At 42.3% G+C, this 15947-nt stretch overlaps 1 protein-coding gene across 5 annotated transcripts in view; it reads right to left on the reverse strand.

Annotated features, from left to right (window-relative positions):
- The window catches only part of FOXP1 (forkhead box P1), a 594085-nt gene that overhangs the window by 228128 nt on the left and 350010 nt on the right, over positions 1-15947 (reverse strand). For all 5 annotated transcript variants that reach the window (XM_047096082.1, XM_047096085.1, XM_047096086.1 and 2 more), the window contains one exon: positions 4977-5170. In XM_047096082.1, the coding sequence (XP_046952038.1) occupies positions 4977-5159 (183 nt within the window). In that variant the 5' untranslated portion in view covers positions 5160-5170. The remainder of the gene's footprint in view (positions 1-4976; positions 5171-15947) is intronic.

The following is a 15947-nucleotide window of genomic DNA, read 5'->3' on the forward strand; positions in this document are numbered from 1 at the left end:
TCCCTGGCAGCTACAATGCAAAAGGCCACTTCGGGGCATTCCTAACAATGTTAATAGAACAACGTTTTGCAAAGAGAAGAATGGTAAGGCCCAAGTGGCCACTGCGACCTGGCCTTCATACCAATCCACAGCTAATCACTTGGGCCTCCCTGTGTAGAGGGAGGAACAAGGAGAGTGATGGCCACTGTAAAGGCAGCACTGTTCCCACAAAGGAATATGGGGAAGAATGAGAAGCACAGAAATGTTTTCTTTTATGCGAGCTCACCGCCCATCCCAACACGGACAGATACTTCTTCCAGGCGCTGTTTTTCACAGAGGCACTGAAATCTGAAAAATGTTGGCAGGACAACGGCCCTCTTTTGCTCAGTATCCACTAGTCATTTCAGTAACAAGAACAAAATGAAGGAGAAATTCATTCTGCCATTTTGAAAGTCAAGAGAGGAATTTTCAAAGGTCCTATAATGGTTTAGGCTCAAGTGTTCATACTCTGGTCATTACAGTTTGGTTTCTCATATCCTGAGGACCCCAGGCTATCGACTTGTGATTCTCCCGTGCCTCTCTGACACTGTATTTTCCATATCCCCTGTGAATGTCCACAGCCAGATTTCCTTCTTGAGCTCTCTCACACTCAGGCTGTTTCTCGGAGCTTCTCTGGCCCTGTGCAGTGACTCACTGGCAAAACACGACCCAACAAATCCTTCTTCCCTCTCATGATGTTTCTTTCAGAAGATACCAGCCCTTTACATGTCTTAACTCCTCAGCGCTCATTCGATGTTTTCTCTCTTTCTTTTACATTATTAACAAGAAACATGTACATATACACATGTGTTGATGGCATGTATGCATCTTTAGGGCCAAAAGGCCCAAACCCTCATGCCAAATGTCAAAGGACCAATGTCAATGGATGAAACAAATACTTCCCTGACTCACACTCTCTGAAGAATCCATATTCAATTCCCATATATGGTTTATCTATTTTTTAACGTTTTTCTCACAGACTACTTCTAAACTGCCCTCCTCCTACAAAACAATGGCCACACCTCAAAACCACAGCAACCAAAGCTCTCTCTATACTGATTTTCAGACAATAAAACTGCCAGGTGGTACCCAAAAAAAAAACCCCATCATTAAATGGAATGTTGTTAAGAAATAGCTGTTTTATTTAACAGCTATTCATTTTTATTGAATAAACATTTTCTAGTATGCATTCTGTTAATTGACCTGACAGCATATGCTGTATATGGAGAAACTTCTAAACATTATGCTCTATGTAATATGCTTATCTGAAAAAGCTCTCATTTGCAGCAATATGGAAATAAAATTCTGCTTTCTAAAATTCAAGACTTTTAAAACGCATTAATCCACACAGTTTATGAAATTGCTCTGGACATTTTAAAATCCTTTCTTTAGGAGAAAAAAAAAACTTTAGTAATTGGTAATAGTATTTGTTGCCGAGTTTCCTAATGGAGTAGTGCTCTCCGATACAGAACTTTTACAGACCCAGGGATGGGGGGAAGGCATAATAGGAAATAAGAGGCAGTTATGGTATCGGGTGAAGAATTACCCGGTGGCTAAAAGAAATGTTCAGAAAGTCTATCAAATTACATTATTAGAAAACTATTGTTCTAATAGTTTCATGGCCTGGATAGAAGTCGACTTGAAATAATACAGAGATAATACATTTAGTTCTGAGGAAGGAGGACGGGTTGGGAGTGTGTTGGCGGACTCGGCCAGCTAACGGCAGCACCTCTCCCTGGGTGATGGCTTCTGAGTGATGATGGCATCCCACAGAACCACCAACTCCAAAGCCTAAAGGGCCACAAAGGAGCGTTGTTGCTAGATGGGAGCTGGGGCGGACTGGAGGGCTGCAGGCTCCCTGACTTGAGGACCAATTCATCCCTGAGCAACTGCTGCCCTTGTAGGAATACTGGTCTATGGTCACCAGATCTTCTGATTTTCCAAGAGAAGATGGAAAACCCAGATTCCCCCCACCTTCCGAGGTTGTCAGCTATGAACTTTTTTTTTTTTTTTTAAACTATCCTGTTTGGATCGAATTTAGCCAACCTACAGACCAATCCCAGTCTAGAAGTCACTCCTTCCACAGCTAATCTGTGTGAAAGCTCTCCATTCTGAAAGGGCACTTGCTATCATTTGTAATTATCTTTGGTAATAAGAATCAAACATGGAAAGGCTTGCATTGATTTAAAGTCCTGGCACTAGGTAAAAATTCTCCCTACATCATCAACGATTGCACTGGTGCAACTGGAAAATCCTAGAACATTCAGTGTTACACACAGCATAATTAACTCATTTTCATACCAAGCCCTTTTAAGCCACATCTTTTTGTTCCATGGACTTCTAACATATCTTACAGTTCTAATTCTCTTCCACTGTCCTACATTAATCAAAGCTGTAACCCCTGTTGTCTTTGTGCTACAGAATCAGAATGTGCCCCTGGCGAGGAATGGGGGAAAAGTCAACAGGAATTAAATTTCAGTGCAACTGTTTACTCAACTGTGGCCTGCAGTTATTGAAATTTTATCCGTGGTTTTGTGTGACTACCGCAGTAATGAATTCAGCATGGCTGTGATTTTCTCACTGCTGGGATTCGCACTTCAAGTAAAAACCTGTAGAATAAGAATGACGAAAACAACCCGAGTCCCTCACGCGGACCCTCACATTTCTCAAAAGGGCTTCATTGTTGCAGTTTTTAGGCTGGAAAGACACAGTGATAGTCCCGCGAAACTTTTTCAGCCCTGTAGTGTTTTTCTCATTTCGTCTACAGACTTTCTTGTCCTCCGACAACCTGTTAAGAACCTCATTGTACACTCAGAGGGGTCGCACAGCTGTCGGTATTTTATTTTACAAGACTGAAAAGGCCTGTGAACCACAAGATGTGGGGTTTTAGCCACAATGATAAACCCAACTACTTTGTTTCTTCTTAAATCATATCAATAGCAAATAAAAGTAGAATTGTTACAAAAAGTATTTACATAGAGTCTCAAAGTACAGTCAAAGGTTTTGACACCCATAACACAGAACAGCCTATTTTTCAAAGTGGTCACAGACAAGATAAGGAGGAGAGATGTGAATAATTTTTACTGATGCTTTTTAAGGAAGATGCTGTTAAAATGCACTTTCAAAACTGTCTATGAGGCCAAAGTGTTGTTGCTGTTATTGGTGTAGGGGTGTGTGAGTGTGTGTGTGTATGTGTGTGTGCGTGTGTGTGAGTGTGTGTGTTGATGGTATAGATGTAGAGATTTTGGCTGACTTACTACTTTAAGACAGTAAATGATTTTCAGTTCTTCATATAAAACTCTGAAGAAGTGAATTTCCCATGTATTTAATGTACCTTAAATACTAAGTATGTGGGGTTCACACCACATAGGTCAAGAGCCCCACCTCAGCTGCTCCGTAATGAAGCAGGCGATCTTGGACTCTGTAGGGCAAGGTCATAGAAAATGGCACTCCAAAATACCAACTGGTCCTTCTCAATGTAACCAAAAATATCTGAGAACACCACGTGAATGATACACGCACATCCATGGATACCTTTCTACCATTTAAGCATAGTTTTTGTGAACCTCAGTAGTTAGAATCCAGCCATTTGCATTCATTTAAGTGCATAAACGTTACAGACAACATATATCATGAATCCCAGCTGATGGGATGGGATGCCCAAGGTGCGTGCACAGACGGTGTGGACTGCCGGTGGGAGAGGCCAAGTCACTCAGACGAAGCCCTCTGAATTAAGACCTCAGCTTGTATGTCAGTTCCCTTTTCTTTTCTCTATTGTCTGTCTTGCCCCCAGCAGGTCCCATGGTCTCACATCGATGCCACTAACTTCTATGTGACGATTCTATGTATTTTGAAAAAGTCTTAGCAAGAAGAAAACAAAACACATTGAGAGTCTGTCAAAGGCTATATAATCTAATACAAAAAGGGATTCCCTTCTACTTGTCTGATACAGATTCCAAGAAAATAGTATGAGAAAAGGTTCGCCTTCCTCCTCCTCCTCATCCCCCAACGATTTCTGTTTCTTTCCGAAAGGCCCAAAGACATATCATTTTTTTTTCCAGCTTTTTGCAAAGGCACCGTAACTACGTACTGAATAAACGAATCAAGGACTAGGATGGAACAAAAACAATCCATTATTAGCAAAAATAAATCATACTTCCTGATTCCAAGAGACGTTGGAGAAACAATCCTGTCCTCGAGTGGATGCTTATTTACTGATTTGAATTTCCCTCCACACTTCGGCCACACAACACCATTTCCTGGGTCACCTTTACCATTTGGAAATATTGAATCATATCCGCTGACATGCCTTCAAAGGATGTAACAAGAATGAGTATGTCCCAATTTATATGTATTTTGGGGAGCCACCAATAAGAGGTCATTGAAAACATTAACAGGATCTAGCCACATACCAACTGTCACATGTACACAAGCCACATGCGTCAGCGGCCCGCACCCCTAAATGCTACAGGTAGCAGGAAGCCATCTCTTCCACTTAGGTCTGTGTTTCCCTGTTATCTACCCATGCCTGCCTGCGTCTGTCTCTATTCTCCTTATTCACCTACTCAATCTTAGATCCCTTATCCTGTGCCCTTCTTCACAAGGCTTCATACGCCTGTTTATTATTATTACTTTTTCATTCAAACACGGGGAATCCATCTCTCCAAAAGATCCACTGTATTGCAAGGAGGGCACCTTTCACGCGCACACAGTTCGGGCTGGGAGGGGTGCCGGGGTGGGGGCGGGGGGTCCACTCCATCTCACTGTTAACAACGGTTAACACTGGACTCCCGAGGGCTTGAGAAGCGGCCTCTCGGGCCCACGGGCGGGCTCCTAGGTGCCGCTGACGGCCAGGCGGCCGGCCGGGCCGGGCCCGAAGCCGTGCGAGCGGGCGAGCGCGGAAGGGGAGCGGGTGTGTGGGCGCGCGGCGCCGGGGGCGCGCGGCGCGGGCACAGTACCTGCTGCTGCTGCTGCTGCTGCACGTGCGCGAGGTCGGCCGCCCCCGCGTCCGCGGCCGGCGTCTCCCCGTTGGACCGCCCCTCGCGAAGCCCGGCGCACGGGAGCAGGTGGTTGCCGCCGCTTGACCCGTTCTGGATGGCTGAACCGTTACTTTTTGTCTCAGTCCCAGATTCTTGCATCATGACTCAAAAACCTGAGAGAGGGATTTTCGGAGGGGGGGGGGGGGCGGGGGAGAAAGAAAAAAGCAGCTGTTAAAACAGTTGTTGTGCACCAGGGGAAGGGCCCTGCCTTCCTTCCACGCTGCCAAACTCCGTAAACAGTTGTCATTTTCTTTCACTCGGTGTGGCCCTGCCAGCGGCTGAGACCCCTGGTTTGGGGGGACGGAGGTGTCAGGCCAACTTCAACTTTTAGTTGTAAGCGGTCCTTTAAATAGGCTTTTTCCCCTTGGGGTGGGGGGAAGACTTCTGGGTGAATTCAGGATTTATGGTTAAATTTCTGTGACTGTATCTCGATGTTTTGCTCAAAAACCAGAAAGTCGTTCTACGCAGCATATTAGGTGTAACGTTAAATTTTACTACGTGCGGGCTCTGTGGGGGGATGCCATACTCCTGGAGGAATCTTCTCCAACTTCAGTCTATCAAGACTTGACACACACCCCCGGGAGGGCCCCCCCCCCCCCGAGGTAATTCGAGCTGAAAACCCTTAGGGGTCAAAAGCCGAAGAACATTTAAAGATTCCTACTCCTTGGAATCATTCAGGTACTGAAAAGTCTTCAAAATGGGCCATTCCAGTAAGATAGTCCACGTTGAGGGAGAAAAAAATCCCCACTTTTCAGAAGCCAAATAAATTCAGACTCTGATCATTGTCCTATGGTTAAAATTGTCCTAAGAAATCCCATTCAAAGTTAGGTGTTTCTCATGCTGGATTACTAACCTCTAGAGTTTGGTTTTAAGGCCTGAAAGGTCTGGGCCTTCTTATATTTACTTTGGAGGAAATCTGGCCTAGGCAGGCCAGGAAAAGAAAAGTCTGAATTTGAAAGTACAAAATGTCTAATAAAAAGTATATATATATATATATATATATATATATATATATATATATATACACACATACATACACACACACACATACATATATATAAAACACTATATATATATATATATATATATATATATATATATATATAGTACAAGGTGTAAGTACCCAGAGGATATCAACTGCATGCAAATACAGTCCACATTCTGCCCAGTTACTCTCTAGGTACAAAACCATTCTCCTAGGCAGCCAATTCAGCTCTCAGCAAAGGCGTCTGATGATGACAAAAGATACAGAATAATATTTACTAGTACCAATTATTACCATCTATTGATCACCAGTGTTGGACCAAGCCCTCCTGCAGCTGATTTATGTATATTCACCAATTTCCTTCTGAATGCAACTGGTATCTCTAGTTTGCACATGAGAAAACTAGGGCTCCCTGAGAACTATTTTCATTTGCCCAGCATAAATCTCAGCTAGCTATGGTGCAATCAAGATTTAAACAAGTTCAGTCTGGTGTCAAAGTTCTTAACCATGTCTTTTCCTAAAGCTGAGGTGCAGTGGGGAGCAAACAATGGAAATGGCAGGGTCGTACTCCAAATTCAGAGACTAGGACTTTGAACAGGAAAAACAACAGTCACTAAAGGGCTTGACAGTTCAAACATCAGAGCTGAGAAATGATCGAATATTAAAACTTTAATGTGAAATACCAACCTCGGATAAAAGGGCTGAAAACTTCCAACGCAAATATTTTTGCATCATGGAAAGACAATATTATTAACCAGCGTTACAGACTTCTCCCCTCCACATGAAATAGGTGACATGGGGGAAATTAAAATACCTGGGACATCTTTACAGGAGGCTGCCCTCTTGCCAGAGGTTGGGTTAAATCCCTTTTCTATAGACTTCCATGAAAATCTAATAAAAAATTAAAAGCAGAAAAACTGACATCTTTCTTCATTTCCTTTCAGTGCATGGTATGATCCAACTTGAGTACAAACTTCATAAACCCAGAGGACTTATTTTTTAAAGTTAATTCAGTCCTGAGGGGGATTAAGAATGGCATTTTTTGTTAACAGGTGGGAAACAAAGTCAGAAGCAACAGCTGATTCACTCTCTTCTCCTTAGATCAGACTTTCCAGTAATGAGAGTCCTTTAAAGAGTGCATTCATATCCTTACTGTCCGTAGAGTATAAAATCTATCAAAAATACAAATAAAAGTTTCTCTAAGATATAAGAACCAGGCGTGCGAGCACCTTGTTCGTTGCCAAAAAAGGAATTAATTTGTCACAGCGAGGATTTTTTTTTGTGCCCCCTCCAATGTTTCAGTTTCTGTTTCACAAACATGCCCATTTGTATAGAAACAAAGGAAAAGACAGTGGTGAGGTATTTAAGGGAGAAAATGGTGGTCTTAACAGTAGTTAACAAGGAAATTCACTGAATTCTTAGGGTATGTCACAAGCATACCTAAAGAAAAAACAGAAACTTTTTTTTTTTAACTTTCTGCAAGGCCTGTACATTTCATATCAGGGAATAGGGAGTCAAAGACAAAAGACAAAAACACTGCTTACTATAAAATCTCTACCTGGCCTCAGAAAATGGGGCATATTTAGCCAGATGTCAGGTCCCCGGGGAGCAGAGATACAGGAAGAAGACTGCTTTCAAAGCCTGTGGCCATCGGGACGCCTGACCTCAGAACAGGTGTGTAAGAGACTGGCCCTGCTTCTGTTTCCTTGGTTTGACACCGTGGTGGTGGGTGGATTAAGAACAATCTCCAATCCACAATTTGATGAGAAGGTTTTGCTCTACGCAGTTCTAAGAAGACTGCCAAGTCCTCCAGGAGAAGTTTTGCAGGCATCGTGCCAAGCAACTTGGCTTGCAAATCGGGTCTGTGAGAGTGCAGGCATTGGGACCGAAATTGCATAAAGGATTATTTTGGTCTGAGGATGTCCTTAATTAGTCAAGTGCTAACAGTAGTATGTAGGTTGCAAGATTTAAAATTTCCCATAATCTCCCACACCAATCAGGAGAAAACAGCTTTTTGAAAAGCACATGTGAAAAATTAGGAGTGTCGATGTCTAAGAACATTTCTAACAATATCTGGGCTGGCAATACTTCTTTCTATGGAATGTTCCAAGCCATTTAATAAGGCTTTATGTCTGTACAGCACTTCACAAACTACAAGGCTCTCTGAGGTACTTTTCAAACTCGTAACGAGTCCATCAGGGAGGAAAAGGCAGGTGAAGTTTATCCCCATTTTACAGATAAGAAAACTAAAGCTCAGCGGGTCAAGGAAAAGATGCAGTCATAATAATTTCCCATTCCAGACATGAATTTGTCCATTCGATAAGTGCCAGAGAATTCCCCGTTTGCAAAGTCCTGTGCAGGGCCGTGAATTAGTAAATCGATGAAAAGAAAACTAATCCCCACAAAGACAGTAGGAAGCTGGCAGGTGGACACAGAAAAGCATTAAAATACCAAGATGAAAGTGTCAGCATTCTTTAGCAAACAACGTTATTTGTCTTCTTCTATTGAGTTTTACAATTTGAGCATCACATCTGAAAGCAGGTCAACGTACAGGAGAGGCGTGTGTGTTCTCTAGTGCCGAACCCTCTTTTCTTAGAGGGAACCTGTCACAGACCCTCAGTCTGTATAACCTCCACTTCCCTCTGGGACTCCCGGTGCCCAACGAACTGCTTTGCTCCACAGCGAATCGAGAACAAGAAATGACCCACAATCATCCCAAGTGCATGGACGTGAAAGCATGTACCTAGAAGACACGACCGCCCCGTAGCCACCAACAAGCCCCTCCAGACGCAAAGACAAATCCTCCTCTGGCTTCCTCTGAATGAGCTGGGTCTGTTTAAGTCACATAGGATCCGTTCACCACAACCCTAAGCAGGTTGATGCTGCAATCATATGGGTGTCAGAAAGCTTAAGCAGCCAGAATGGCCACTTCGTGTCTTGCCTGGAAACATGACAGAGCTGCTGATTTCAAAAGATCGATTTGTGTGCTGAAGGAACATGCAGAAAGGGGTAAGAACAGAGTTTAGCATGCTTATTTATTGTCGTTGCCAACAGAGCATACTCTGGAAGTATTCTGGAAAATTCGTAAGGTCCAGGCCAATGTATTTATAGTAAATTAAAGCAATGCTTTATTATTATGATTATTTCCTTGGTTACAGTGTTGATGCTGAAAGTTTAGGGAAAACAAAGCCCTTGTTATCATATGCTTGTGAAAGATTTTAAGCTAACAAAAAGTTCAGTCTCGATTCCAGGGCAGTTAATTAAGGTTGACCAAGTCAGGCAGAAGTAAATTAACTCGGCTGATCAATTATTTATATGAAGCAGAATAAATGCCCTTAAAGAACTTGGTCTGTTCATGAAAGGATGTGTAAATTAAACTAAACATAGTTTTGTAAAATGTATTTCTACTTCTATGGGGAGAAGAGAAGAGAAGTTAATGGTGAAATCACTTTTTAGGAAAATGATGCCAGAGATGACGTGGTGCTCCTCCTATCCAAAAGGAAAGATCCTCTTTCTCATTGTTCATCATGTGCCATGAAAGAAGGAAAATGGAATGCGTTTGAAGAGCTAAGAGAAGCTCCTGGAAAGGAAGAGAGGGAAATGAAGAGAGGAAGGGGCTTGGGGAGGGAGGGACAGAGAAGGAGAAGGAGGAGAAGTGAGAAGGAAGGAGGGACAGACTGAGGGATGAGAAGGAGGGAAGGAGGAAGACAGTAACTCTAAGAATGGAGAGACGGTGTGAATTTCTGTAATTTGGAATCACTGAACATCATCGGTTAGACTCCGTGCAGGGTTTGCAGAATGGACAAGAATAAAGGCGGGAGTGAGTCTAAGCTCTAGTTCTAAAAGAAGTACTGATGTTGCATCATGATGATTCAAAATCCATACTGATCATCACGTTCATGCCATCAGGAAAGAAGAAAAACTTGTCTATATGAAGATATAACGCATACATTTACTTCTGGGTCTCATCGGGTAAATGAACCGTTCCCTTTCAACGTGCAAATGGTTTACCTGGTAACATAATACACATAAAGGAGTTTTAAAGAGCAAGGTGCAGCTGAGGGACTTCTTCCCCAGCAGCAGGCAAAGAGCAAGGTGGCAGGACACTAACCCAGCGCCTTCCTCTCAATCCTCTTGCAAGATTTTGAATCCTCCCATTCAAACTAGGGACTCAAGAGCAGAGAGCAACCCTGAGGAAAGTCGAATGGAGACTTTATGTTTCCTAGCATGAGGCACAGAGAAGAAGAAAGACTGGTGGAAGGATTACGGAAGAAGGTGAAGAAAGGGCAGGATGGAAGGGCCACAACTGGTCCCAAGATGCAGATTTGTTATCCCTAAGTGAGGATTTCATAGCATATTCTCAAAGGGAAAAAAGGGGGGGGGAGGAAGAATGAAATAAGAGAAAAAAGTAACACCAGCTGGTTAATTTCTCACTGAGATCACTCCCACAAGTTGTGAACGAACACTTCAGACACTACTGTCCGTCTATCCACTGCCCCCACTGGCAGGGGCCCCAATTTCACGGAAAGACTATCCAAGGGTCAAGTTTAGGAAGAGAAGTCAGTGTGCCGCCTTGTGTTATGAAAGCACTATCTTCCAATACCAAATTTTCATAATTATAACAGAAAGGCGTAAATTTTCTAATGCATGGCAGTTCAAAAAGTAATCAAGGGAATGAGCCGGAGGGCTATTTTAATGTGTGCAAAGCTAGTGACCCACAGTAAATGGGAGGTAAGCTACAATGAATGCAAAGTAATGTACGCATACTCAAGTCCTGCTCTGATGAGGGACGGCTAAAATTAACACCCAATTAATTTCCGAATTGACAAACAAATGAAACCCATAAATCTACTTTCTCATTAATTTTCTTGTGGCATAATTTAAAGCAGTAATATGAGGGCAAAAACTGAGCATTATCCATCATAAATATCAAAAAGATAGCACTGTAACACCATAAATTATGCATATTACCTGTTGTTAAAAATGATTTATGTATTATCAACTTTATCGTGCACTGGAAATATCTAGATCTATCTTTAAAAATCTAGAATTTCATTTAGCGCTCAGGAAGAAAAAGTTCAGGAGCAACGAAATAGTCAAAAACGCGTCTCAAAAAAAATAAATAAATAAAGGCTACTTATATAGCCATATGCGAGTTGAGGGCAAAATTGGAATCCTTCAGGCTGAGGATACCATGGAAGTGTCAGGCTGGGCGTCTCAAAAGAGAAAGAAACAGCTCCAGGAGCACGCCTCCCACAAAGCCCCGGTACATGTGTCCTAAAGGAGCATTTCCTAAAGGAAATGCGGGGCTTGCTGTGGGAAAAGGAGTGGGTATAGGCAAGGATGCCCTGAATACACCTCAGAGAGTCAGAGGGGGAGAGCCCAGGGCTACAGGTGCTCAGTTGGGCGAGAAGTCTGGGAAGAAAAATGGGCTCATTGTTAATAATGTAATATGGTAGCATTCTTACCTTTATAGTTCAAAGGGGGAGAACAAAAAAGAGCTAGGGACTAGTTTGTATTTATCAGTCAAAGGGTGCCTGGGTGGCTCAGGAGTTACAGATCTGACTTCAACTCAGGTCATGATCTCACAGTTTGTGAGTTTGAGCCCCTCATCGGGTGAGCTCGTGCCCCACTTCAGGTAAAACACGAGCCCCAGGTGAGCCCCACTTCTCTGTGTATTTTGGAAGTGCCCTGTATTTATCAAGTAAATGGATGAAGAGGCATTCGGAGTAAAACGATCCCCTTCCTGGCCTCTCCACCTCCATTTTGTTAACAACAACTTTAAAAAAAAAAAAAACCTTCATTTTCAACTATATTTTCAGGTATACCTTATATATACAGTAGCTCCCCTTATCCATGGGGGACACGTCCTGAGACCCCCAATGGATAGATAGTACCAAACTCTATTATACACTATGTTCTCTTCTATATATACCTACATACCTATGATAGCATTTAACTTAGAAATCAGGCACAGGAAGAGGTTCACAATAATAAATAATAGACTAGAATAATTATAATGTTATAAACTAATAAAAGCTATGTGAATGTGGTCTCTCTCAAAATATCTTATTGTACTGTACTCACCCTTCTCCTTCTCGCGATGACATGAGATGATAAAATGCCTACATGATGAGCTGAAGTGAGGTGCCTGACCTAGGCGTTGTGACACATCCTTCTGATAGTACCTCGGAAGGAGGATCATCTGCCTCCTAACACCAGCTGACCACCGGTAACTGAATCCACAGAAAGCAAAACCGTGGATACGGGGGACCACTGGGGTAGGGATTTAAATACATAACTGCTGAGTTTTTAGGCAAATGACTGAATGACACTGGAGAAAACTCCAAGTCCAACCTCCCAATCAAATGAAATCAAGAGCTTGTGCTGGCCTCCACCTGTATGTTCCTACTTTAAAAATACTCTAAGTCCTGTACTTCCTTTGGAAAGTCTAATCATTTTGGATTTCTGAAACTCAGAAACTAACTTAAGCCATTAAATCATTTTAAGTCACAATGGAAGGAGGATGGTCCCAATCGTTGAAAATTTAAAGATCATCAATCAACGAAAAACTCCACACAAAGCCATGGTCGAGAGTTAATATTCAATTCAGCTGGACTGGAAAAAGGTAGCGAGCAGGATGTTTAATTTTCCCTGTAATGCATGACTCACAACAGAGTTAGAGGAATAGGGTGGTAAATAAAATAATGTTCCTAACAAAAACATGATTTCCCTTCTCTACCAGGCTTTCGATGTAAAGACAGAAGATTCTGCATTTCCCAAGAAAAGGAATTCCTGAATTCCAAACCCGAGGCAGCAACCTGTTCAGAGGAAGTGTGTGGGTCTCTCACAGACTGTGTTAACCGAACTGTTAGAGTCTTTGTAAGTCATCAATAAGTGCAGATAAAGATACCCACCCCTGTAAAAGTTACAAACGTCCAATTTATATTTTCAGAATGTCAGCTACCGTGGGTCTTGTTTCCCTTCCCTCCTGGTGGACGAGAGTTTAAGTGCTGTAATCATAGCAACTGTGGGCAAACCAAGGAGGTTAGAAAGGAGCCGCTCTAGGAAACAGAAGTACAAAGGAGAAGGCACACCCACTCCCGGGCATATTAATCCAGACGGACTCAAATAATGAAACAGAGACCAAAAAGGAGCTTTGCCAATCCTGTGCTAGGCTGCTGGCTTGGTCACAAGGAAGCCTCTGCAGCTTGGGGTACGACGGGGCCAGGTGTTCTAGGGAGCTTAATTAAAATGCATTGTGACAGAACCAGAGTTGAAGTTTGAGAATGAACACGGCCGGCCAAACTTGAATCGTTTTGAACATTCAAACAGCTGAACTGTCACATATAGCCCGGTGGAATAAAGTGGCCAACCACCAGGTCAGAGTATTATTATTTTTTTTCATTTCCATATTTTATACAGTTTCATATACGCGGGGGCAGGTTCCTAACATCAATTAATGACTGGTGGGTGCAATGAGACACTTCACGCATCTCCTGCCTTTGCCTCCAGCCCCTAGCCGCTCTAGCGGCCAGAGCGAACAATATGTTCAGAGCATCACGGCCGCTCAGTGAATGCAGGCCTTCAGAAGTCAGCGCTTCCATTTCTCCACTGCGTGCAAGGGACAATTACTCAATTTTATCCTTCAAAAACTTCAGTATGCATATACGTACTTCCCCCAGAAACTTGCTCTTACAGATAGATTAACAGGCTTTCTCCTGATATAAGAGACCACAATATGTTGAAGGTCATTACCCCCAGCCTCTACCCTCAACCCACTCCGTGGTTTATCCTTGTAATTTATGGCAAATGCCAGCAGGCCCTGCCTAGTATTGAAACACAACACAAATTCAGAAACAGCAACAAACAAGAATTTAAAAAAAAAAAACAAAAAACAAAGATGATGTCAGCTGTTTTCTCTGCTGTTTGCAAAACATGACAAAGGACAGGCTAATGTTTGGTATTGTCTAATGTGACTCCTAGTGACCAAGGGACAACAGTCACACACATCAGGCTGAACAAGGAGACACAATGTCTCCTTTACTTAACCACAAATGAGAGAATGCATAAAAGTCATTTTAAAATGAGACAGGTGAGAATAACAGGTAAAAAATTAAAACACTGGCTTGTAAAAACATTATCAGGTGTATTAATTGTACGGATGTCTCCGCTTGTATCACAGAGAATTTATTCACAATACGTTAACCTCAAAGTTAATCTCCCCGTTTCAAACTTGAGCGAGTACACACATCACACAGGATCCCATGGAGCCCACACAACAACACCCAACGCACGCACACAAGAACACAAAATCCAAGGATTGTACCTTTGGAAGGTGACTGCCTTGTTCATAGCACTAGACTTTTTCTCCTACACCTTCTAAGTCCTTGTTTGCTCCACAAAGAGTTTTGTAGCCATCTGATGTTCTATTACTAAGCTAGTGGCCTTTCAGGAGAGCTCTCTCCCTTCTGAAAAAAGCAAACAACTGCATAGATATCATTACACTAAGGAAATCTCTTAGAAAAACCAAACAACTTGCTAATCTCTCCAGCCCCTTCATCCAAGCAAAAGATAAGAAAAGCAAACCTAAGTCTGTTTCAACCACATTCCAGGGACAAGTTCCCCTTTTTCTTTCTTTATCAAAATTCTACTATTTAAGTTTTTTTTTTTTTTAATGTGTGTGTGTTTTTTAAACAGACCTTGCAGGATAAACCACTGCTCGCACCCCGCAAACAAAGCAATATTTGTTTAATAACGATTGCTGCCATGGGTACAGTAAACAAGGGGCCCAGCATTTGTGTTTATGAACAAACACATCATCTTACAAGAGTAATTTAACATTAACCAGGTGGAATAATCAACAGATTTCATAGGTGACACCAGGGGCAGGACTAATGTAAACAGGGCTAGGGAGGAGAAAGGGGCCACTCTTTGGGAATCAAGGTCGAGGTAAATGCATTACAGAGTAAACAGCTGCAAAGAAGGCAAGATAAACAAACAGTCATTCTTCTGACATTTAGAGAGGCAGAAAGGTTGTATGTTACACAGATCAGCTGCTGACCACCATGAAATCAAACCAGTTGGAGACCAGGCCTGCTTGTTTGCACAATGCCATGTTTGCTTATAAACAACAATTTGCTGTTACCAACCTCGCATTACTCATCATCACATAAGCCAGAGTGAATCAAGTGAAATCCGGTTAACTCTTTACTGGCGACATTACTCAAAAAAACAAAACAAAAAAAAATCATGGCCCCCTTTAAGAAAATTACCCCCAGATGAAGCAAACAGAGCTCAGTCAATGCCTTTTTACTTCCTGCCTCGTAGATAAAAATAAAGCACCCACATGGTTTAAACTCCTAAGGATTGGATTTGGTCACAGCTTTAAAAGACCGGAATGTTTTCATGCTTGAGTAACTATACGTTCATCTCCTGGGCTCATCTTCTTTTATCAATGAAATATACGGGTGAAACACTGACGGGGATCTCGAATGTTTTACCTAGAAGGAAAGCCCAAATGTTCCTTCTGCCCAAGTTTCTCGTTCCAAAATACCTTTAAGTGCACTGGATCCACACACGAATAGATGTTTCTCAGCTACGATGAAACGATCAAACGGTCTCAGGGTATGATTGTGCTCTTAAAAAACATGACATAAATAAATGAATCAGTTGATGTTACATGGAGCCACTCAGGAGTTCAGTGTGTCAGCTCATCAAAGAAATCTGAGGCTTCGAAAGAGTGAATAAGTTCAATGTCTCCACTAACAGAAGTGTTATGAAGAATCGTTTTATCTTCAAAAATTCGCTTCATGTGTAAGAACGTGCAAAACGGCTTGCTCTATGTTATAAGAAAGCTATCCTGTTTTATTGGAGAGACTGTATTTAGATGTACAATTTGCAAT

This window comes from Lynx rufus, unplaced genomic scaffold (genome assembly GCF_022079265.1).
Source record: "Lynx rufus isolate CCGP_SWC_20201006 ecotype Redwood Valley unplaced genomic scaffold, mLynRuf1.p SCAF_4, whole genome shotgun sequence".
In the NCBI taxonomy this organism is placed as follows: domain Eukaryota; kingdom Metazoa; phylum Chordata; class Mammalia; order Carnivora; family Felidae; genus Lynx; species Lynx rufus.